The 23,373-nt window shown below is 33.8% G+C and overlaps 2 protein-coding genes and 1 pseudogene across 2 annotated transcripts; 2 read left to right on the plus strand and 1 right to left on the minus strand.

The window, feature by feature from the left end:
• Nucleotides 1-1,619: 1,619 nt before the first annotated feature.
• LOC145596206 (small nucleolar RNA R71) lies at nucleotides 1,620-1,718 on the plus strand (annotated as a pseudogene).
• A 3,089-nt stretch (nucleotides 1,719-4,807) lies between these two features.
• LOC145594190 (uncharacterized) lies at nucleotides 4,808-5,200 on the minus strand. The gene has a single exon (XM_081650524.1). The coding sequence runs from the start codon at nucleotides 5,198-5,200 to the stop codon at nucleotides 4,808-4,810; it is 393 nt and encodes a 130-aa protein (XP_081506650.1).
• A 7,108-nt stretch (nucleotides 5,201-12,308) lies between these two features.
• LOC145594191 (uncharacterized) lies at nucleotides 12,309-17,014 on the plus strand. Its single transcript, XM_081650525.1, has 2 exons — nucleotides 12,309-13,692; nucleotides 13,818-17,014. The coding sequence occupies exons 1-2, from the start codon at nucleotides 12,309-12,311 to the stop codon at nucleotides 17,012-17,014; spliced, it is 4,581 nt and encodes a 1,526-aa protein (XP_081506651.1).
• Nucleotides 17,015-23,373: the final 6,359 nt, after the last annotated feature.

Here is a 23,373-nt window from a genome sequence, read left to right on the forward strand (position 1 = left end):
CTAAGTCACATAAGGCATTATCAATTTGCATTTTATTAATGGCACAAGGGATGGAGAAGTTTCCGGGATCTTTCAACTTGGGTGGCATTTTGTTCATGATGATAGCACTACAATTTTCGGTCAAATTGATGGTCTCCACAACCTCACAAGTTCTTCTCCCACTCAAAATGTCTTTGAGGAATTTGGCATAATTTGGCATTTGGTTGATCACATCGGTGAAAGGTAGAGAAAGGTGGAGTTGTTTTAGCATCTCAATAAATCTCCCAAATTGTTCATCCAATTTGTGTCTCATTAATTTTTGTGGGTAGGGGAGCTTGGGTTTCACAATCTCTTTCTCTACACTCACCTCTCTATGTGTCTCAACCACCACCTCATCCAAAGATGCCCTATTCCCCTCATCCTCAACCAAAGCCTCCCTAGGAATCTCCTTATCTACACCCCTCCTAGGCAATCTCTCCTCAAGAACCTTTCCACTCCTTGTAACAATAGCATTCACGGGTTTCTTGGGATCAAGGCCTTGGGAAGGTAAAGAAGAAGGGCTTGCATGATCTTTCAAGGAATTAGCGAGCTGAGAGATTTGGTTTTCAAGCATTTTATTGTGGGTCATCATTTCATTGAATTTTTTATCACTCACGGCCATGTATGTGTTCAACAACTTAGTTTGATTCTCAATTATCTCTTCCAAATTAGTTCTAGGTGAAGAAGGTTGAGAATAGGAACTTTCACCTTGAGTCTTTGGAACAAACCCGGGTGGGGGACCTCTTTGAGAATTATTTTGAAAATTTCCCCGTCCTTGATTGTTCCAATTACCCCTATTTTGACTTTGGCCATAACTTTGATTATGGTTTCCCCCACCTTGATTATGATTACCACTACCTTGGTTATGATTTCCATAACCTTGGTTTTGGTTACCATAATTTGGGCTTTGATTACTATAATTTTGGCCTTGATTTTGGCCACTATAACCTTGATTATTATAGCTACCACGAGAACCTTGGTTCCCTTGGTTTCTATAACCACCACCTTGGTTATAGTTGTCAAAATTGCCTTGGCCTTGGTAGTTCCTATTCCATTGACCTCTTTGATTATCAAACCGTTGACCATTGTTATTCGACACATAATTCACATGTTCACTCTCATGGTTATCAAACTCATCAACACATTCATTAGGACAAGTACTAGAGTCATGATCATAAGATCCACATGCATCAAAAAACAAACAACCCATAGGCATATTATGTGAAGAGGGAGGGGGTTGAGAGTTAGAAGGAGTACCTCTCCCCTTAAATTGGGAGGGAAGATTTGAGGTTTGAGAAGAGGAAGAAGTGCTCTCCAACTTAGCTTTGATTGCGGTGACCTCCTTTCCTAAGTTTGTCATTTGGGAGGAAAGGTTGTTGATTGCATTTAGATGGTCCACCGAATATAATGAAGATTGCTTGCTTGAAGAGTCCCTCTCCCCATCTTGCCAATCCCTATAGTATGTCACCACGTCCTCGATGATGTCCACAACTTCTTCTTCGGTTTTGTTCATGATAGGGCCACCGGCTCCTCCATCTAGGCATGACTTGCCTTGGGGACTTAAACCGCCATAGAAGATTTGGATCACTTGGTATGTGGGGATTCCGTGGTGAGGGCACTCCCTTTGATACTCTTTGAATCTCTCCCATGCTTCGTAAAGGCTTTCACTTGGCTTTTGCTTGAACCCTTGAATCAAGGCTCTTGCCTCCGCCGTCTTCTTTTGGGGGTAGAAGCGGGACAAGAAAGCCTTTGTGACATCGTCCCAAGTTCTCAAGGAGTTGGGCTTCACCTCTTTGTCTAGCCACTCCAAAGATCTTCCTATTAGAGAGAAAGGGAACAACTTGAGGCGGATGAATTCTTGAGAAACCCCATTGACTTTGATGGTGTTGCAATATTTTTCAAATTCTTTCAAATGGTTCAATGGGCTCTCATTCTTGGCCCCACTATATTGCCTTCTCTCGATCAAGGTGATCATTGCCAGACGGATTTCGAAGTCATTTGCCGGGGTAGTGGGAGGAGCTATTCCACTTTCAAATCTATATGCCCCGGGCACTCCAAGCTCCTTCAAGGCCACTCTAGGATTTTCACCCATGCCTTGTTCTTCTTGAATTTCTTCCTCGCTTGAAGAGCTATAAGCCAAAGATCTAATATCCACTCTTCTTCTTGAAATAGTCCTTTCTATTTCCGGATCAAGGGGAACAAAGGAACAATTACGGGCTCTATGCATGCAAAACTCAAACAAAAAAAATATTAGTAGCACGGCTACAAGTGTAGCCTAAAGAAACAAAATCTTTTTGTTTTTTTTTTATAAAATGAAGTAGACTCAACAACAAAAGCTAAGCACCAATAGCATTCCCCGGCAACGGCGCCATTTTGACAAGAGGAAAATGCATGTCGTTATCTACCCTTTCCCCAAGTCAAACTAAATTTGTAAACACCTAACCAACCTTATATGAATATAGGGTAAGTTAAGGGTCGATCCCAAGGGAATGCAATGATGAAAACTAAAGTCTAAGTCAAGCTACCTCGAAGTCGAAAATTAGGTTATGGTTGGTACCTAAGTGAACTAGATCGAATTCAACTAGTAATCAAGGGGTCTAAACACTAGGGATATGGGTTCCACATGCAAGATCAATGATAATGCTAGAACAAAGCTCAATCAATTAGCTCAAGTATTGCAATGGACAAACAATAGTAGCAATCAAGAGAGCTCAAATGCCATCTCCTATTGGCCAATCTAGTGGCCACTATGAAAGGCAAACCAAGAAGAATCACAAGAAAACCCAATCAATTAGAGCAACCTTCAAATCAATTGGTCATGTCATTAAGAGTTGCAATGCAATCTAGATTAATCTTATAGGTTGATCAATCCTAATCTAATCAATCTCATGCAAAACTATGTCAACCAAATTAATTGCAACAAATAAACCAATCAAGGAGCATCAACTAGCATTTCCATTAACCAAACATGCTTCCCCCTTTCCCTAGCAACTAATCTACTTGCTTCTCACTAATATTGAAGATTGAAAATGAAGAAATCCAAACTTGAGTGATCAAATGTTGAGTTATAATCCAAAACAAAGAACTTCTCTCTAACTTCTCTCTAGATTCTCTCTCTAAAACTAAGCAAAGAAAAATGAAATATATTATCCAAGAGTTCTCCAAAAAAAAAGGAAATACAATTCTATTTATAGGCAAAGAAGAAAACGGCAGCCCCCCGCGGTCTCTCTCGATGAACCCGCGCCCGCGGAGAAATGGGTACGGAACCCTCCGCGGGCTGCCTGGGCAGCACCCGCGCCCGCGGCCTCAAAGGCCCGCGCCCGCGGCTTGATGACCCGCGCCCGCGGCGAAGTCCCCTGCTCCCAAAGGCTGATCAGGGGAGCCGCGGTCTCTCTGAGGGGAGAGACCTCTCCAAATTGCCCGCGCCCGCGGAGAGACCCCGGGGCAACCGCGGCTAGTTCCTGCCAACTTTTTGGCATTTGTGAACAATAGAGCCCGCGCCCGCGGCTTGAAGTCCCGCGCCCGCGGCTTGATGGAAAACCATGGAGACCTCTCCGAGGTCTCTCCAAGGTCTCTCTAAGCCCTCTCTAGCCAAATGCTCCTTCCTTGCTTGATCATTGAGGTCCCGAATTGCATCCTTTGCCAAGGTGGATCTCACAATACCTACACAAGTAAACAAAGAAAGGAAATAAAAGGGAAAAAGAGCAAAATAAAGGAAAAACACGAGAAACACGAAGAAAGAGGAAAAAGGAGAAACTAAAGGAAAAAGGGCCAAAACTAAAAGAAGGAAGCAACAAAAAGGGAAAGAAATAACTTAAAAGACTACCTAATGAGTGCCATAAATGACACTCATCAAATGCAATTGACTTTCATTTGATTCAAAAAGCTTTGATTCAATGTATTTCACTTTCATTTAATTCAAAACGCTTTGTTGAATGTGTTTGACTTTCATTTGACTCAATTAGGTTTGTTGAATGCATTTGACTTTCATTTGATTCAAAAAGCTTTGTTTGAATGTGTTTGACTTTCATTTGATTCTAAAAGCTTTGTTTAAAGTGTTTGACTTTCATTTGACACAATTAGCTTTATTGAATGCATTTGACTTTCATTTTAATAAATAAGCTTTATTTGAATGTGTTTGACTTTCATTTGACTGAATTGGCTTTGTTGAATGCATTTGACTTTCATTTGATTCAAAAAGCTTTGTTTGAATGTGTTTGACTTTCATTTGACTCAATTAGCTTCGTTGAATGTGTTTGACTTTTATTTGACTCAATTAGCATTGTGGAATGCAATTGACTTCCATTTGATTCAAAAAGCTTTGTTTGAATGTATTTGACTTTCATTTGATTCTAAAAGCTTTGATTAATGTGTTTGACTTTCATTTGACTCAACTAGCTTTGTTCCATTATTTGATTTTCATTTGATTCAAAAAGCTTTGTTTGAATTTATTTGACTTTCATTTGATTTTAAAAGCTTTGTTGAAAGTGTTTGACTTTTTTTTTTGGTAAATAAAGAAATTTTATTACCAAAGAGAAAGATTAAAACTTACAGCAAGCTAAGTTATAACCAACAACAAACTCCACAAGACCCCAAAAGGCCAAACAAACACCCATGGACCAGGGAACAACCAAGCCACCTTCTAGGAAGGGTGCAAGACTGAACCAAGGACCAACCTGGACTCAGTCCTTCAGCCACCTTCTAGGAAGGGTTCTGAAGAAAAGGACCAGACAGCAAAGAAAAACAACAACAAACTCAAAAAGACAGACCAAAGTTTACAAAAGCAGAATCAAAGATACAGCAATTTCCTGATTGAACTAGGACATCTAACTGCAACTCTGTAGACAATCTCTCTGAAAACCAAATCAGCAGGCTGACAGCTACCATTGAACATTAAATTGTTCCTCTGAAACCAGATACTGTGCACAGCTTCAGCAAAGAAACTCAAATATAACCTATACTTCCTGCTAGTTTTCCTGCAAAATCTTATAGCCCATTGCTGTTCAAGTTCAAAACATTGAGCAGTCTTCTGAATTTTAAGCAAATCAAGATTTTTTTGCCAAATCTCATTAGAATAGGAGCAAGAGAAGAATAAGTGAGACACACTTTCATCACAGCTCTGGCAAAGGAAACACAAAGGATCACAGCTAATATGCCAGTGGATAAGTCTATCCTTAGTCATCATTCTGTTCTTCAAAGCCAGCCAAGTTATAAAAATACTCTTAGGAGAAGCCTGGTTATTGCAGATTATCCTCTGAAAGTGTTTGACTTTCATTTAACTCACTTAGCTTTGTTGAATGCATTTGACTTTCATTTGATTCAAAAATCATTGTTTGAATGTATTTGACTTTCATTTGATTCTAAAAGCTTTGTTGAAAGTGTTTGACTTTCATTTTACTCAATTAGCTTTGTTGAATGCATTTGACTTTCATTTGAATCAAGAAGCTTTATTTAAATGTGTTTGACTTTCATTTGACACAATTGGCTTTGTTGAATGCATTTGACTTTCATTTGATCAAAAAGCTTTGTTTGAATGTGTTTGACTTTCTTTTAACTCAATTAACTTTGTTCAATATGTTTGACTTTCATTTGACTCAATTAGCTTTGTTGAATGCATTTGACATTCATTTGATTCAAAAAGCTTTGTTTGAATGTGTTTTACTTTCATTTGATTCTAAAAGCTTTGTTGAAAGTGTTTGACTTTTATTTGACTCAATTAGCTTTGTTGAATTCATTTGATTTTCATTTAATTCAAAAAGTTTTGTTTGAATGTGTTTGACTTTCATTTGATTCTAAAAGCTTTGTTGAAAGTGTTTGACTTTCATTTGACTCAATTAGCTTTGTTGAATGCATTTGACTTTCATTTGAATCAAAAAGCTTTGTTTAAATGTGTTTGACTTTCATTTGACTCAATTAGCTTTGTTGAAAGTGTTTCACTTTAATTTGACTCAATTAACTTTGTTGAATGCATTTTACTTTCATTTGATTCAAAAAGCTTTGTTTCAATGTGTTTGACTTTATTTTGACTCAGTTAGGTTTGTTGAATGAGTTTGACTTTCATTTGACTCAATTAGCATTGTGGAATGCAATTGACTTTCATTTGATTCAAAAAGCTTTAATTGAATGTATTTGACTTTTATTTGATTCTAAACGCTTTGTTGAAAGTGTTTGACTTTCATTTGACCCAATTAGCTTTGTTGAATGCATTTGACTTTCATTTGATTCAAAAAGCTTTGTTTGAATGTGTTTGACTATCATTTGACTCAATTAGCTTTGTTGAATGCATTTGACTTTCATTTGAATCAAAAAGCTTTATTTCAATGTGTTTGACTTTCATTTGACTCAATTGGCTTTGTTGAATGCATTTGACTTTCATTTGATTCAAAAAGCTATGTTTGAATGTGTTTGACTTTCATTTGACTCAATTAGCTTCGTTGAATGTGTTTGACTTTCATTTGACTCAATTAGCATTGTGGAATGCAATGGACTTCGATTTGATTCAAAAAGCTTTGTTTGAATGTATTTGACTTTTATTTTATTCTAAAAGCTTGAATGAAAGTGTTTGACTTTCATTTGACTCAATTAGCTTTGTTGAATTCATTTGATTTTCGTTTGATTCTAAAAGCTTAGTTGAAAGTTTTTGACTTTCATTTAACTCAATTAGCTTTGTTGAATGCATTTGACTTTCATTAGAATCAAAAAGCTTCGTTTGAATGTGTTTGGCTTTCTTTTGACTCAATTAGCTTTGTTGAATGTGTTTTACTTTCATTTGACTTAATTAGCATTGTGGAATGCAATTGACTTTCATTTGATTCAAAAAGCTTTGATTGAATGTATTTGACTTTCATTTGATTCTAAACGCTTTGCTGAAAGTGTTTGACTTTCATTCGACTCAGTTAGCTTTGTTGAATGCATTTGACTTTCATTTGAATCAAGAAGCTTTGTTTGAATGTGTTTGACTTTCATTTGACTCAATTAGCTTCGTTGAATGTGTTTGACCTTCATTTGACTCATTTAGCATTGTGGAATGCAATTGACTTTCATTTGATTCAAAAAGCTTTGTTTGAATATATTTGACTTTAATTTGATTCTAAAAGCGTTGACGAAAGTGTTTGACTTTCATTTGACGCAATTAGCTTTGTTGAATTCATTTGATTTTCATTTGATTCAAAAAGCTTTGTTTGAATGTGTTTGACTTTCATTTGATTCTAAAAGCTTTGTTGAAACTGTTCGACTTTCATTTGAATCAATTAGCTTTGTTGAATGCATTTGACTTTCATTTGAATCAAAAAGCTTTGTTTGAATGTGTTTGACTTTCATTTGACTCAGTTAGCTTTGTTGAAAGTGTTTGACTTTCGTTTGAATTAATTAGCTTTGTTGAATGCATTTGACTTTCATTTTATCCAAAAAGCTTTGATTAAATGTATTTGACTTTCATTTGATTCTAAACGCTTTCTTGAAAGTGTTTGACTTTCATTTGACTCAATTAGCTTTGTTGAATGCATTTGACTTTCATTTGAATCAAGAAGCTTTGTTTGAATGTGTTTGACTTTCATTAGACTCAATTGGATTTGTTGAATGCATTTGACTTTCATTTGATTCAAAAAGCTTTGTTTGAATGTGTTTGACTTTCATTTGACTCAATTAGCTTCGTTGAATGTGTTTGACTTTCATTTGACTAAATTAGCATTGTGGAATGCAATTGACTTTCATTTGATTCAAAAAGCTTTGTTTGAATATATTTGACTTTAATTTGATTCTAAAAGCTTTGACGAAAGTGTTTCACTTTCATTTGACTCAATTAGCTTTGTTGAATTCATTTGATTTTCATTTGATTCAAAAACCTTTGTTTGAATGTGTTTGACTTTCATTTGATTCTAAAAGCTTTGTTGAAAGTGTTTGACTTTCATTTGACTCAATTAGCTTTGTTGAATGCATTTGACTTTCATTTGAATCAAAAAGCTTTGTTTGAATGTGTTTGACTTTCATTTAACTCAATTAGCTTTGTTGAAAGTGTTTGACTTTCATTTGATTCAATTAGCTTTGTTAAATGCATTTGACTTTCATTTGATTCAAAAAGCTTTGTTTGAATGTGTTTGACTTTCTTTTCACTCAATTACCTTTGTTGAATATGTTTGACTTTCATTTGACTTAATTAGCATTGTGGAATGTAATTGACTTTCATTTGATTCAGAAAGCTTTGATTGAATGTATGTGACTTTCATTTGATTCTAAACGCTTTGTTGAAAGTGTTTGACTTTCATTTCACTCAATTAGCTTTGTTGAATGCATTTGACTTTCATTTGAATCAAGAAGCTTTATTTAAATGTGTTTGACTTTCATTTAACTCAATTGGCTTTGTTGAATGCATTTGACTTTCATTTGATTCAAAAAGCTTTGTTTGAATGTGTTTGACTTTCATTTAACTCAATTAGCTTTGTTGAATGTGTTTGACTTTCATTTGACTCAATTAGCTTTGTTGAATGCATTTGACATTCATTTGATTCAAAAAGCTTTGTTTGAATTTGTTTTACTCTCATTTGATTCTAAAAGCTTTGTTGAAAGTGTTTGACTTTCATTTGACTCAATTCGCTTTGTTGAATGAATTTGACTTTCATTTGATTTAATTGGCTATGTTTGAATGTGTTTAACTTTCATTTGACTCAATTGTATTTGTTGAATGCATTTGACTTTCATTTGATTCAAAAAGCTTTGTTAGAATGTGTTTAACTTTCATTTGACTCAATTAGCTTCGTTGACTGTGTTTAACCTTAATTTGACTCAATTAGCATTGTGGAATGCAATTGACTTTCATTTGATTCAAAAAGCTTTGTTTGAATATATTTGACTTTAATTTGCTTCTAAAAGCTTTGACGAAAGTGTTTGACTTTCATTTGACTCAATTAGCTTTGTTGAATTCATTTGATTTTCATTAGATTCAAAAAGCTTTGTTTGAATGTGTTTGACTTTCATTTCATTCTAAAATCTTTGTTGAAAGTGTTTGACTTTCATTTGACTCAATTAGCTTTGTTGAATGCATTTGACTTTCATTTGAATCAAAAAACTTTATTTGAATGTGTTTGACTTTCATTTGACTCAATTAGCTTTGTTGAAAGTGTTTGACTCTCGTTTGACTCAATTAGCTTTGTTGAATGCATTTGACTTTCATTTTATTCAAAAAGCTTTGTCTGAATGTGTTTGACTTTCTTTTGACTCAATTAGCTTTGTTGAATGTGCTTGACTTTCATTTGACTTAATTAGCATTGTGGAATGCAATTGACTTTCATTTGATTCAAAAAGCTTTAATTGAATGTATTTGACTTTCATTTGATTCTAAACGCTTTGTTCAAAGTGGTTGACTTTCATTTGACTCAATTAGCTTTGTTGAATGCATTTGACTTTCATTTTATTCAAAAAGCTTTGTTTGAATCTGTTTGACTTTCATTTAACTCAATTAGCTTTGTTGAAAGTGTTTGACTTTCATTAGACTTAATTAGCTTTGTTGAATGCATTTGACTTTCATTTGAATCAAGAAGCTTTATTTGAATGTGTTTGACTTTCATTTGACTCAATTGGCTTTGTTGAATATTTTTGACTTTCATTTGAATCAAAAAGCTTTGTTGAATGTGTTTGACTTTCATTTGACTCCATTAGCTTTGTTGAATGCATTTGACATTCATTTGACTCAAAAAGCTTTGTTTGAATGTGTTTTACTTTCATTTGATTCTAAAAGCTTTGTTGAAAGCGTTTGACTTTCATTTGACTCAATTAGCTTTGTTGAATGCATTTGACTTTCATTTGAATCAAGAAGCTATGTTTGAATGTATTTGACTTTCATTTGACTCAATTGGCTTTGTTGAATGCATTTGACTTTCATTTGATTCAAAAAGCTTTGTTTGAGTGTGTTAGACTTTCATTTGACTCAATTAGCTTCGTTGAATATGTTTGACTTACATTTGACTCAATTAACATTGTTGAATGCAATTGACTTTCATTTGATTCAAAAAGCTTTGTTTGAATGTATTTGACTTTGATTTGATTCTAAAAGCTTTGATGAAAGTGTTTGACTTTCATTTGACTCAATTAGCTTTGTTGAATTCATTTGATTTTTGTTTGATTAAAAAAGCTTTGTTTGAATGTATTTGAGTTTCATTTGATTCTAAAAGCTTTGTTGAAAGTGTTTAATTTCATTTAACTCAATTAGCTTTGTTGAATGCATTTGACTTTCATATGAATCAAAAAGCTTTGTTTGAATGTGTTTGACTTTCATTTGACTCAATTAGCTTTGTTAAAAGTGTTTGACTTTCATTTGACTCAATTGGCTTTGTTGAATGCATTTGACTTTCATTTGATTCAAAAAGCTTTGTTTGAATGTGTTTGACTTTCTTTTGACTCAATTAGCTTTGTTCAATGTGTTTGACTTTCATTTGACTTAATTAGCATTGTGGAATGCAATTGACTTTTATTTGATTCAAAAAGCTTTGATTGAATTTATTTGACTTTCATTTGATTCTATACGCTTTGTTGAAAGTGTTTGACTTTCATTTGACTCAATTAGCTTTGTTGAATGCATTTGACTTTCATTTGAATCAAAAAGCTTTGTTTGAATGTGTTTTACTTTCATTTAATTCTAAAAGCTTTGTTGAAAGTGTTTGACATTCTTTTGACACAATTAGCTTTGTTGAATGCATTTGACTTTCATTTGAATCAAGAAGATTTATTTGAATGTGTTTGACTTTCATTTGACTCAATTACCTTTGTTGAATGCATTTGACTTTCATTTGATTCAAAAAGCTTTGTTTGAATGTGTTTGACTTTCATTTGACTCAATTAGCTACGTTGAATGTGTTTGACTTTCATTTGACTCAATTAGCATTGTGGAAAGCAATTGACTTTCATTTGATTCAAAAAGCTTTGTCTGAATGTGTTTGACTTTCTTTTGACTCAATTAGCTTCGTTGAAACTGTTCGACTTTCATTTGAATCAATTAGCTTTGTTGAATGCATTTGACTTTCATTTGAATCAAAAAGCTTTGTTTGAATGTATTTGACTTTCATTTGATTCTAAACGCTTTGTTGAAAGTGTTTGACTTTCATTTGACTCAATTAGCTTTGTTGAATGCATTTGACTTTCATTTGATTCAAAAAGCTTTGTTTGAATGTGTTTGACTTTCATTGGACTCAATTAGCTTTGTTGTAAGTGTATGACTTTCATTTGACTCAATTAGCTTTGTTGAATGCATTTAACTTTCATTTGAATCAAGAAGCTTTATTTGAATGTGTTTGACTTTCATTTGACTCAATTGGCTTTGTTGAATGCATTTGACTTTCATTTGAATGAAAAAGCTTTGTTTGAATGTGTTTGACTTTCTTTTAACTCAATTAGCATTGTTGAATGTGTTTGACTTTCATTTGACTCAATTAGCTTTGCTGAATGCATTTGACATTCATTTGATTCTAAAAGCTTTGTTGAAAGTGTTTGACTTTCATTTCACTCAATTAGCTTTGTTGAATGCATTTGACTTTCATTTGAATCAAGAAGCTATGTTTTGAATGTGTTTGACTTTCATTTGACTCAATTGGCTTTGTTGAATGCATTTGACTTTCATTTGATACAAAAAGCTTTGTTTGAATGTGTTAGACTTTCATTTGACTCAATTAGCTTCGTTGAATGTGTTTGACTTTCATTTGACTCAATTAGCATTGTGGAATGCAATTGACTTTCATTTGATTCAAAAAGCTTTGTTTGAATGTATTTGACTTTCATTTGATTCTAAAAGCTTTGATGAAAGTGTTTGACTTTCATTTGACTCAATTAGCTTTGTTGAATGCATTTTACTTTCATTTGATTCCAAAAGCTTTGTTTGAATGTGTTTGACTTTCTTTTGACTCAATTAGCTTTGTTGAATGTGTTTAACTTTCATTTGATTCAATTAGCATTGTGGAATGCAATTGACTTTCATTTGATTCAAAAAGCTTTTATTGAATGTATTTGACTTTCATTTGATTCAAAACGCTTTGTTGAAAGTGTTTGACTTTCATTTGACTCAATTAGCTTTGTTGAATGCATTTGACTTTCATTTGATTCAAAAAGCTTTGTTTGAATGTGTTTGACTTTCATTTGATTCTAAAAGCTTTGTTGAAAGTGTTTGATTCTAAAACCCTAATGTGTTTGATTCAAAACACATTAGGGTTTTGCTTGCGTTGACTTTCTGTTGACTTTCTCTCTAGGCGATTTCCATGGGGATTTGAGCAGCTAGGTCGGGATCTTCATCTGGCTTCTTCACCATCATGGCACGAAAGAAGAAAACTTCAACTCCACTCCCACAAAACCCTAATCATGCTCCTTCTGATAAAATCTTAAATACCCAAAAGAAATCTGGGATTTCTTCAACTGGTTCGATTCCTGAAGATGATGAAATGGTAACCCCTCCTGCATATTTGGTACATCCAACTGCTGGTAAGGTTTCCAGAAAGGATTTGAGGGTGCTAGAGAGTATTCATAGGAGTTCGATTGCTCAACTTCAAGCTCAATCCAATAGAACAGTAACTAGGGTTTCTGCGGTTACTGTTCCATTGGTAACAGAGGAAAATCAGGCTTCGATGATTACTCCTAATGGTAATCGTGATACCTCTAAGACTTCTGATGATCCAAATTGTGTTTCTGGAGCTTCTGCTGAAGAATGGAAGGATCTATTCAAGGGGAAACTGAATGCAAAAGGAACCTCTCTGTCTTTCATTGCTCCTGAGATAAAGGATGGTAAATCAATTGCTAAACTTAGTCCTGCTGATATTCTTGAAGGCAATAAGAAATGGGGTAATGCTCTCATCTTCTATGTTGTTGGTTACTCACCTACTATTTCTGCGGTTCATAAGTTCATTGCTGATAATTGGAATTTTATAGCTAAACCTGACATATTTTGGCATGATGAGGGATATTTCATTGTTAATTTGAAATCTGTAGATGATAAGAATGCTATATTATGTTCTGGTCCCCATATGTTCTTTGGTAAGCCTGCAATTATGAAAGCTTGGTCTGATAAGTTTGACTTTCATGCTGAAATTTTGAGAGTAATACCTCTATGGATTAGGCTACCTAATCTGCCTTTGAATTGTTGGGGTGCTGAAACTTTAAGTAGAATTGGTAGCCTTCTGGGTGTTCCTGTATGTGCTGATGAATGTACATCTAGGCAACTTAGGGTCTCTTTTGCTAGGCTCCTTGTGGAAATTGATATCACTAAACCTCTGCCTAGTTCTGTCTGGATTGAAAGTCCTGCTGGAGAATTAATTGAAATTAAAGTTTTGTTTGAATGGACACCACCATTCTGCAAAAAATGCAACAAAGTGGGGCATGACTGTACTGTACCTAGGAAGCAAAAACAAAATGATGCTCAGAAACCTGCTCCAGCTCAGGGTAAAAGAGTTTGGGTGCCTAAGACAGCCAATCCTGCTGATGCAAGTAAAGCTGCTGAACCTGTTAAGGAAGTCTTAGTTCCTCAAGTTCAGAAACCTGAAGAATGGCAAATTCCTGGTAAAACATCCAAGAAAAGAGCTAACAGGCAAATCTCTTTCCCTGCTACTGCTACAAACTCAAACTCTTACCTTCCTTTGGCTAATGATAATGATACTGTGGTTAATATTGATGAGGAAGCTGGTGATCCTAACGGGGGTGATGGTAATCCCTCTTTAGGAACATGTTAGTGTTGTCTTGGAACATAAGGGGTCTTAATGACCCTGGGAAGATAGCTTCTGTTAAGAGGCTACTTTCAGAGCAAAATTGTGATGTTGTTTGTCTTCTAGAAACTAAAGTAAAACAGCAAAATAGTGTGAATATTCAGAAGAAATTTGGCTGCTCTTGGACTTGGTATTGTAACTACTCTCACTCTCCTAAAGGTAGAATTTGGGTTGGGTGGAAGGCTGACTGTCTTACTTTGGATGTCCTTTTTTCTGCTGAACAGTTGGTCCACTGTTTACTTAGCACTAAGGACTTGCAGACTCAGATTATGGTTACCTTTGTTTATGGTTTGCACACTATTCATGATAGATTGCAACTATGGGATGGGCTCAAGGGTCTGCCTAGTACTCTCTTGCCTTGGTTATGTACTGGAGACTTCAACTCTATCTTGTCTGCTGATGATAGGTTAAATGGAGCTGATGTCTCTGATTATGAGACTAGGGATTTTCAGCAATGTATTGATGATTTAGCTCTTGTTGAAATCAAGAGTAAGGGCTCTTATTTCTCTTGGTGTAACAAAGCTCATGAAGGCCCTAGAACTTTTTCTAGGATTGATAGGGGATTTGTTAATCAAGAGTGGATTAATTGTTATGGTCAAGTTGAAGCTGTTTACTTACCTCCCCACCTTTCTGATCATAACCCTATGGTTTATGACATCTTTCATGCTTTACCTGGGAAAGGGAGACCTTTTAGGTTTCTCAATTATCTTGCTGAGCATGATAGTTTCTTGTCAATAGTAGAAACTGCTTGGCAAAACACTGATTCTAGTGGTGACATTTGGTGTAAGCTTAAGCATGTTAAGGCTTCTCTGAAGAATTTGAACATTCAGAAATTTGGTGATATCAGTGCAAGGCTTGATTCTGCTCAGAACTATCTTTCTGATATTCAGCAACAAATCTCTAATGATGTTACTAATGCTGCTCTATATGCTCTAGAGATGGAAGCTATTGCAAATGTTAAATATTGGTTCAGTATCCAGGAAAATGTTTATAGGCAGAAATCTAGGATTGACTGGATGAAGCTTGGTGATGGGAATAATCATTATTTTTTCTCAATCATGAAGCAAAGACAAAGCAGGAATAGGATTGATACTATCTACAATGAGCATGGTGTTCTGCTGAAAACTCCTGCTGCTATTGAAAAGGAAATTACAGATTTTTACAAGAAACTGCTGGGTTCTAGAGCTCATGTTCTGCCTGGGGTTGATTTGAATATAATGAGAAAAGGTAGACAATTATCTAAGTCTGCTCAGGATTCCCTTATTGCTCCTGTTACTATTGCTGAAATTGATTTGGCTCTTAAGGGTATTGACAATACTAAGGCCCCTGGGATAGATGGGTTCAATTCCTTTTTCTTTAAAAAGGTCTGGAATATTGTGAAAGCTGATGTTTATGCTAGTGTTATGCTTTTCTTTAATACTGGTAATATGAATAGGCACTGGAATTGCACTACTGTTACCTTAGTTCCTAAGGTGCAGAGCCCTTCCTATGCTAAGGATTACAGGCCAATTGCTTGCTGTACTGTCATGTATAAGCTGGTTTCTAAGATTCTGACTGCTAGATTGGCTGCTGTCCTGCATGAGATTATTGATAATGCTCAAGCTGGGTTTATTCCTGGTAAGCATATAGGGGATAATATTTTGCTTGCAACTGAGTTAATTAAAGGTTACACTCACAAACACATCACCCCAAGGTGTATGCTCAAGGTTGACCTTAAAAAAGCTTATGATTCAGTTGAATGGAATTTCCTTGAAATTGTTATGGCTGAGCTCAGTTTTCCTGCTCAGTTTATCAATTGGGTTAAAAGTTGTCTTTCTACTGTTACTTTCTCCATCTTGATCAATGGTGTTCCTGCCAAACCTTTTCCAGCTAGGAAGGGTCTTAGACAAGGTGACCCTATGTCCCCCTTTCTCTTTGCAATTGGGATGGAATATCTCTCAAGATGTTTTTTTGAGCTGAATCAGGACCCTGACTTTAACTATCACCCCAGGTGTGAAAGAATGAACCTGACTCATCTCATGTTTGCTGATGATTTACTTATGTTCTACAGAGCAGATGCTGGTTCTGTCTCTCTTCTTTTCCAGGCTTTCACCAAGTTCTCTGAAGCTTCTGGGCTTTCTGCAAATCTGGATAAGAGTGAGATATATTTTGGTGGTTTAGCTGAGGATGATCAAGCTTATCTCAGATCTCTGGTGGGTGTTGCTCCTGGGGTCATTCCCTTTAGATACCTAGGGGTTCCTCTCTCTTCAAAGAAACTCACAATTGGCCAATGTAAACCCTTGATAGATAAGGTGACTGCTAGAATCAATGGGTGGACTGCAAGGTTTCTCTCCTATGCTGGTAGGTTGCAACTAATCAAAAGTGTTCTTTTTGGTGTTCAAACCTATTGGGCTCAAATTTTTGTTCTCCCCAAGAAGATTCTAAAAGAAATTGAATCAAGATTTAGGGTCTTTCTTTGGACTGGGAAAGCCAATCCCTCAAAGAAATCCTTAGTCTCTTGGTCTCAAGTTTGTCTTTCTAAGGTCTGTGGAGGGTGGAATGTCATTTCCCTTCCTGAGTGGAATCTTGCTGCTATTACCAAGCTTCTCTGGGATTTGGCCCATAAAGCTGACAGCCTTTGGGTCAAATGGGTTCACATTTATTATTTCAAAGAGAAGCCTTGGTGGGGCTTGCCTGCTCCCAAGAAATGTTCTTGGGTTCTCAAAAGAATTCTCAAATGCAGGACTATTATTGATAATATTGGTAATTGGGATTCTGTTATGCATGGGGGCAAGGTTAAGATCAAGAAGATTTACCAGTGCATCACCAGTCAGGTCCAAAAAGTGGCTTGGAGAAGGATTATTTGCAATAACTTGGCCACTCCAAGAAGCTTGTTTATTACCTGGCTTGCTGTCAGGAATAGACTAGTTTACAATGTCTGTTTTCTGTGTAATCAGTGTTGGGAATCAGTGCAACACCTCTTCTTTGAGTGCTCTTTCAGCAGAAGTATTTGGGAACAAGTTCTTAAAGTATTTGGCTATGACAGACCTGCCAAACATTTTGATGGTGAATTGGAATGGATTTCAAGGATCTGCAGGAAACCTAGGCCTAAGAACAGGTTGCTGGGAATGTGTTTTGCTGAAGCTGTGTATCAGATTTTGCTGCAAAGAAATGCTGTGATGTTTACAGGAAGCTGCAAGACTATTGCTGGTGTTTTTAGAGAAGTTATTTTTTCTGTAGCCTGTAGATGTCCTGTCTCTGACAGACAGTTACTTGTGCTTTAAGTGCTTATTTTCTTTGGTTTTGTTGTTGTGGCCTTTTGTCTAGTCCAGTTGTTTGGTTTGTCAAGCAAACTGAGTCTAGGATGGGTCTGTTTGTTGTTCTCTGTCTGCTTTTTCTTGCACCCTTCATAGAAGGTGGCTAGAAAGTATTGGCAGGGCCTGCTCCCTGTCTTCCTGGTGAACCCTTCCTAGAAGGTGGCACTATGGGATTTAGGGACAGCTTGGGGTGTGTTTGCCTGTTTCAGGCTAGTGTAGTTTGGGGTTACAACTTTGTTTTTGAAAGTTGTAATTTTATTCTTTTGGTAATAATAATTTCCATTTACCAAAAAAAAAAAAGAAAGTGTTTGACTTTCATTTGACACAATTAGCTTTGTTGAATGCATTTGACTTTCATTTGAATCAAGAAGATTTATTTGAATGTGTTTGACTTTCATTTGACTCAATTACCTTTGTTGAATGCATTTGACTTTCATTTGATTCAAAAAGCTTTGTTTGAATGTGTTTAACTTTCACTTGACTCAATTAGCTACGTTGAATGTGTTTGACTTTCATTTGACTCAATTAGCATTGTGGAAAGCAATTGACTATCATTTGATTCAAAAAGCTTTGTTTGAATGTATTTGACTTTCATTTGATTCTAAAAGTTTTGATGAAAGTGTTTGACTTTCATTTGACTCAATTAGCTTTGTTATATTCATTTGATTTTCATTGGATTCAAAAAGTTTTGTTTGAATGTGTTTGACTTTCATTTGATTCTAAAAGCTTTGTTGAAAGTGTTTAACTTTCATTTGATTCAATTAGCTTTGTTGAATGCATTTGACTTTCATTTGAATCAAAAAGCTTTGTTTGAATGTGTTTGACTTTCATTTGACTCAATTAGCTTTGTTGAAAGTGTTTGACTTTTATTTGACTCAATTAGCTTTGTTGAATGCATATTACTTTCATTTGATTCAAAAAGCTTTGTTTGAATGTGTTTGACTTTCTTTTGACTCAATTAGCTTTGTTGAATGTGTTTGACTTTCATTTGACTCAATTAGCTTTGTTGAAAGTGTTTGACTTTTATTTGACTCAATTAGCTTTGTTGAATGCATATTACTTTCATTTGATTCAAAAAGCTTTGTTTGAATGTGTTTGACTTTCATTTGACTCAATTAGCTTCGTTGATTGTGTTTGACTTTCATTTGACTCAATTACCATTGTGGAATGCAATTGACTTCGATTTGATTCAAAAATCTTTGTTTGAATGTATTTGACTTTCATTTTATTCTAAAAGCTTTGATGAAAGTGTTTGACTTTCATTTGACTCAATTAGCTTTGTTGAATACATTTGATTTTCGTTTGATTCAAAAAGCTTTGTTTGAATGTATTTGAGTTTCATTTGATTCTAAAAGCTTTGTTGAAAGTGTTTAATTTCTTTTAACTCAATTAGTTTTGTTGAATACATTTGACTTTCATATGAATCAAAAAGCTTTGTTTGAATGTGTTTGACTTTCATTTGACTCAATTAGCTTTGTTAAAAGTGTTTGACTTTCATTTGACTCAATTGGCTTTGTTGAATGCATTTGACTTTCATTTGATTCAAAAAGCTTTGTTTGAATGTGTTTGACTTTCTTTTGACTCAATTAGCTTTGTTCAATGTGTTTGACTTTCATTTGACTTAATTAGCATTGTGGAAAGCAATTGACTTTTATTTGATTCAAAAAGCTTTGATTGAATGTATTTGACTTTCATTTGATTCTATACGCTTTGTTGAAAGTGTTTGACTTTCATTTGACTCAGTTAGCTTTGTTGAATGCCTTTGACTTTCATTTGAATCAAGAAACTTTGTTTGAATGTTTTTGACTTTCATTTGACTCAATTTGATTTGTTGAATGCATTTGACTTTCATTTTATTCAAAAAGCTTTGTTTGAATGGGTTTAACTTTCATTTGACTCAATTAGCTTCGTTGAATGTGTTTGACCTTCATTTGACTCAATTAGCATTGTGGAATGCAATTGACTTTCATTTGATTCAAAAAGCTTTGTTTGAATATATTTGACTTTAATTTGCTTCTAAAAGCTTTGACGAAAGTGTTTGACTTTCAGTTGACTCAATTAGCTTTGTTGGATTCATTTGATTTTCATTTGATTCAAAAAGCTTTGTTTGAATGTGTTTGACTTTCATTTGATTTTAAAAGCTTTGTTGAAAGTGTTTGACTTTCATTTGACTCAATTAGCTTTGTTGAATGCATTTGACTTTCATTTGAATCAAAAAGCTTTGTTTGAATGTGTTTGACTTTCATTTGACTCAATTAGCTTTGTTGAAAGTGTTTGACTTTTGTTTGACTCAATTAGCTTTGTTGAATGCATATGACTTTGATTTGATTCAAAAAGCTTTGTCTCAATGTGTTTGACTTTCTTTTGACTCAATTAGCTTTGTTGAATGTGTTTGACTTTCATTAGACTTAATTAGCATTGTGTAATGCAATTGACTTTCATTTGATTCAAAAAGCTTTGATTGAATGTATTTGACTTTCATTTGATACTAAATGCTTTGTTGAAAGTGTATGACTTTCATTTGACTCAATTAGCTTTGTTGAATGCATTTGACTTTCATTTGAATCAAGAAGCTTTATTTGAATGTGTTTGACTTTCATTTGACTCAATTGGCTTTGTTGAATGCATTTGACTTTCATTTGATTCAAAAAGCTTTGTTTGAATGTGTTTTACTTTCTTTTAACTCAATTTGCTTTGTTGAATGTGTTTGACTTTCATTTGACTCAATTAGCTTTGTTGAATGCATTTGACATTCATTTGATTCAAAAAGCTTTGTTTGAATGTGTTTTACTTTCATTTGATTCTAAAAGCTTTGTTGAAAGTGTTTGACTTTCATTTGACTCAATTAGCTTTGTTGAATGCATTTGACTTTCATTTGAATCAAGAAGCTATGTTTGAATGTGGTTGACTTTCATTTGACTCAATTGGCTTTGTTGAATGCATTTGACTTTCATTTGATTCAAAAAGCTTTGTTTGAATGTGTTAGACTTTCATTTGACTCAATTAGCTTCGTTGAATGTGTTTGACTTTCATTTGACACAATTAGCATTGTGGAATGCAATTGACTTTTATTTGATTCAAAAAGCTTTGTTTGAATGTATTTGACTTTCATTTGATTCTAAAAGCTTTGATGAAAGTGTTTGACTTTCATTTGACTCAATTAGCTTTGTTGAATTCATTTGATTTTCATTTGATTCAAAAAGCTTTGTTTGAATGTGTTTGACTTTCATTTGATTCTAAAAGCTTTGGTGAAAGTGTTTGACTTTCATTTGACTCAATTAGCTTTGTTGATTGCATTTGACTTTCATTTGAATCAAAAAGCTTTGTTTGAATGTGTTGGACTTTCATTTGACTCAATTAGCTTTGTTGAAATTGTTGGACTTTCATTTGACTCAATTAGCTTTGTTGAATGCATTTGACTTTCATTTCATTCAAAAAGCTTTGTTTGAATGTGTTTGACTTTCATTTGATTCTAAAAGCTTTGTTGAAAGTGTTTGTCTTTCATATGACACAATTAGCTTTGTTGAATGCATTTGACTTTCATTTGAATCAAGAAGCTTTATTTGAATGTGTTTGATTTTCATTTGACTCAATTGGCTTTGTTGAATGCATTTGACTTTCATTTGATTCAAAAAGTTTTGTTTGAATGTGTTTAACTTTCATTTGACTCAATTAGCTTCGTTGAATGTGTTTGACTTTCATTTGACTCAATTAGCATTGTGGAATACAATTGACTTCGATTTGATTCAAAAAGCTTTGTTTGGATGTATTTGACTTTCATTTTATTCTAAAAGCTTTGATGAAAGTGTTTGACTTTCATTAAACTCAATTAACTTTGTTGAATTCATTTGATTTGCGTTTGATTCAAAAAGCTTTGTTTGAATGTATTTGACATTCATTTGATTCTAAAAGCTTTGTTGAAAGTGTTTGACTTTCATTTAACTCAATTAGGTTTGTTGAATGCATTTGACTTTCATTTGAATTAAAAAGCTTTGTTTGAATATGTTTGACTTTCAATTGATTCTAAAAGCTTTGTTGAAAGTGTTTGACTTTCATTTGACACAATTAGCTTTGTTGAATGCATTTGACTTTCATTTGAATCAAGAAGCTTTGTTTGAATGTGTTTGACTTTCATTTGACTCAATTGGATTTGTTGAATGCATTTGACTTTCATTTGATTCAAAAAGCTTTGTTTGAATGTGTTTGACTTTCATTTGACTCAATTAGCTTCGTTGAATGTGTTTGACCTTCATTTGACTCAATTACCATTGTGGAATGCAATTCACTTTCATTTGATTCAAAAAGCTTTGTTTGAATATATATGACTTTAATTTGATTCTAAAGCTTTGACGAAATTGTTTGACTTTCATTTGACTCAATTAGCTTTGTTGAATTCATTTGATTTTTATTTGATTCAAAAAGCTTTGTTTGAATGTGTTTGACTTTCATTTGACTCAATTAGTTTTGTTGAAAGTGTTTGACTTTCATTTGACTCAATTAGCTTTGTTGAATGCATTTGACTTTCATTTGAATCAAAAAGCTTTGTTTGAATGTGTTTGACTTTCATTTGACTCAATTAGTTTTGTTGAAAGTGTTTGACTTTCATTTGACTCAATTAGCTTTGTTGAATGCATTTGACTTTCATTTGATTCAAAAAGCTTTGTTTGAATGTGTTTGACTTTCATTTGACTCAATTAGCTTTGTTGTAAGTGTATGACTTTCATTTGACTCAATAAGCTTTGTTGAATGCATTTGACTTTCATTTGAATCAAGAAGCTTTATTTGAATGTGTTTGACTTTCATTTGACTCAATTGGCTTTGTTGAATGCATTTGACTTTCATTTGATTGAAAAAGCTTTGTTTGAATGTGTTTGACTTTCTTTTAACTCAATTAGCTTTGTTGAATGTGTTTGACTTTCATTTGACTCAATTAGCTTTGCTGAATGCATTTGACATTCATTTGATTCAAAAAGCTTTGTTTGAATGTGTTTTACTTTCATTTGATTCTAAAAGCTTTGTTGAAAGTGTTTGACTTTCATTTCACTCAATTAGCTTTGTTGAATGCATTTGACTTTCATTGAATCAAGAAGCTATGTTTGAATGTGTTTGACTTTCATTTTACTCAATTGGCTTTGTTGAATGCATTTGACTTTCATTTGATACAAAAAGCTTTGTTTGAATGTGTTAGACTTTCATTTGACTCAATTAGCTTCGTTGAATGTGTTTGACTTTCATTTGACTCAATTAGCATTGTGGAATGCAATTGACTTTCATTTGATTCAAAAAGCTTTGTTTGAATGTATTTGACTTTCATTTGATTCTAAAAGCTTTGATGAAAGTGTTTGACTTTCATTTGACTCAATTAGCTTTGTTGAATGCATTTTTCTTTCATTTGATTCAAAAAGCTTTGTTTGAATGTGTTTGACTTTCATTTGACTCAATTAGCTTTGTTGAATGCATTTTACTTTCATTTAATTCAAAAAGCTTTGTTTGAATGTGTTTGACTTTCTTTTGACTCAATTAGCTTTGTTGAATGTGTTTAACTTTCATTTGGTTCAATTAGCATTGTGGAATGCAATTGACTTTCAATTGATTCAAAAAGCTTTGATTGAATGTATTTGACTTTCATTTGATTCAAAACGCTTTGTTGAAAGTGTTTGACTTTCATTTTACTCAATTAGCTTTGTTGAATGCATTTGACTTTCATTTGATTCAAAAAGCTTTGTTTGAATATGTTTGACTTTCATTTGATTCTAAAAGCTTTGTTGAAAGTGTTTGACATTCATTTAACACAATTAGCTTTGTTGAATGCATTTGACTTTCATTTGAATCAAGAAGATTTATTTGAATGTGTTTGACTTTCATTTGACTCAATTACCTTTGTTGAATGCATTTGACTTTCATTTGATTCAAAAAGCTTTGTTTGAATGTGTTTGACTTTCATTTGACTCAATTAGCTACGTTGAATGTGTTTGACTTTCATTTGACTCAATTAGCATTGTGGAAAGCAATTGACTTTCATTTGATTCAAAAAGCTTTGTTTGAATGTATTTGACTTTCATTTGATTCTAAAAGTTTTGATGAAAGTGTTTGACTTTCATTTGACTCAATTAGCTTTGTTGAATTCATTTGATTTTCATTTGATTCAAAAAGTTTTGTTTGAATGTGTTTGACTTTCATTTGATTCTAAAAGCTTTGTTGAAAGTGTTTAACTTTCATTTGACTCAATTAGCTTTGTTGAATGCATTTGACTTTCATTTGAATCAAAAAGCTTTGTTTGAATGTGTTTGACTTTCAGTTGACTCAATTAGCTTTGTTGAAAGTGT

Source organism: Chenopodium album, chromosome 19, assembly GCF_948465745.1.
Source record: "Chenopodium album chromosome 19, dcCheAlbu1.1, whole genome shotgun sequence".
Lineage (NCBI taxonomy): Eukaryota > Viridiplantae > Streptophyta > Magnoliopsida > Caryophyllales > Amaranthaceae > Chenopodium > Chenopodium album.

Coding starts and splice junctions, on each gene's coding strand:
- LOC145594191 (XM_081650525.1), top strand. CDS start 12,309: ATGGCACGAAAGAAGAAAACTTCAACTCCACTCCCACAAAACCCTAAT. Junction 13,693..13,817: donor TGATCCTAACGGGGGTGATG/GTAATCCCTCTT, acceptor TTTGTCTTCTAG/AAACTAAAGTAAAACAGCAA.
- LOC145594190 (XM_081650524.1), bottom strand. CDS start 5,200: ATGACTAAGGATAGACTTATCCACTGGCATATTAGCTGTGATCCTTTG.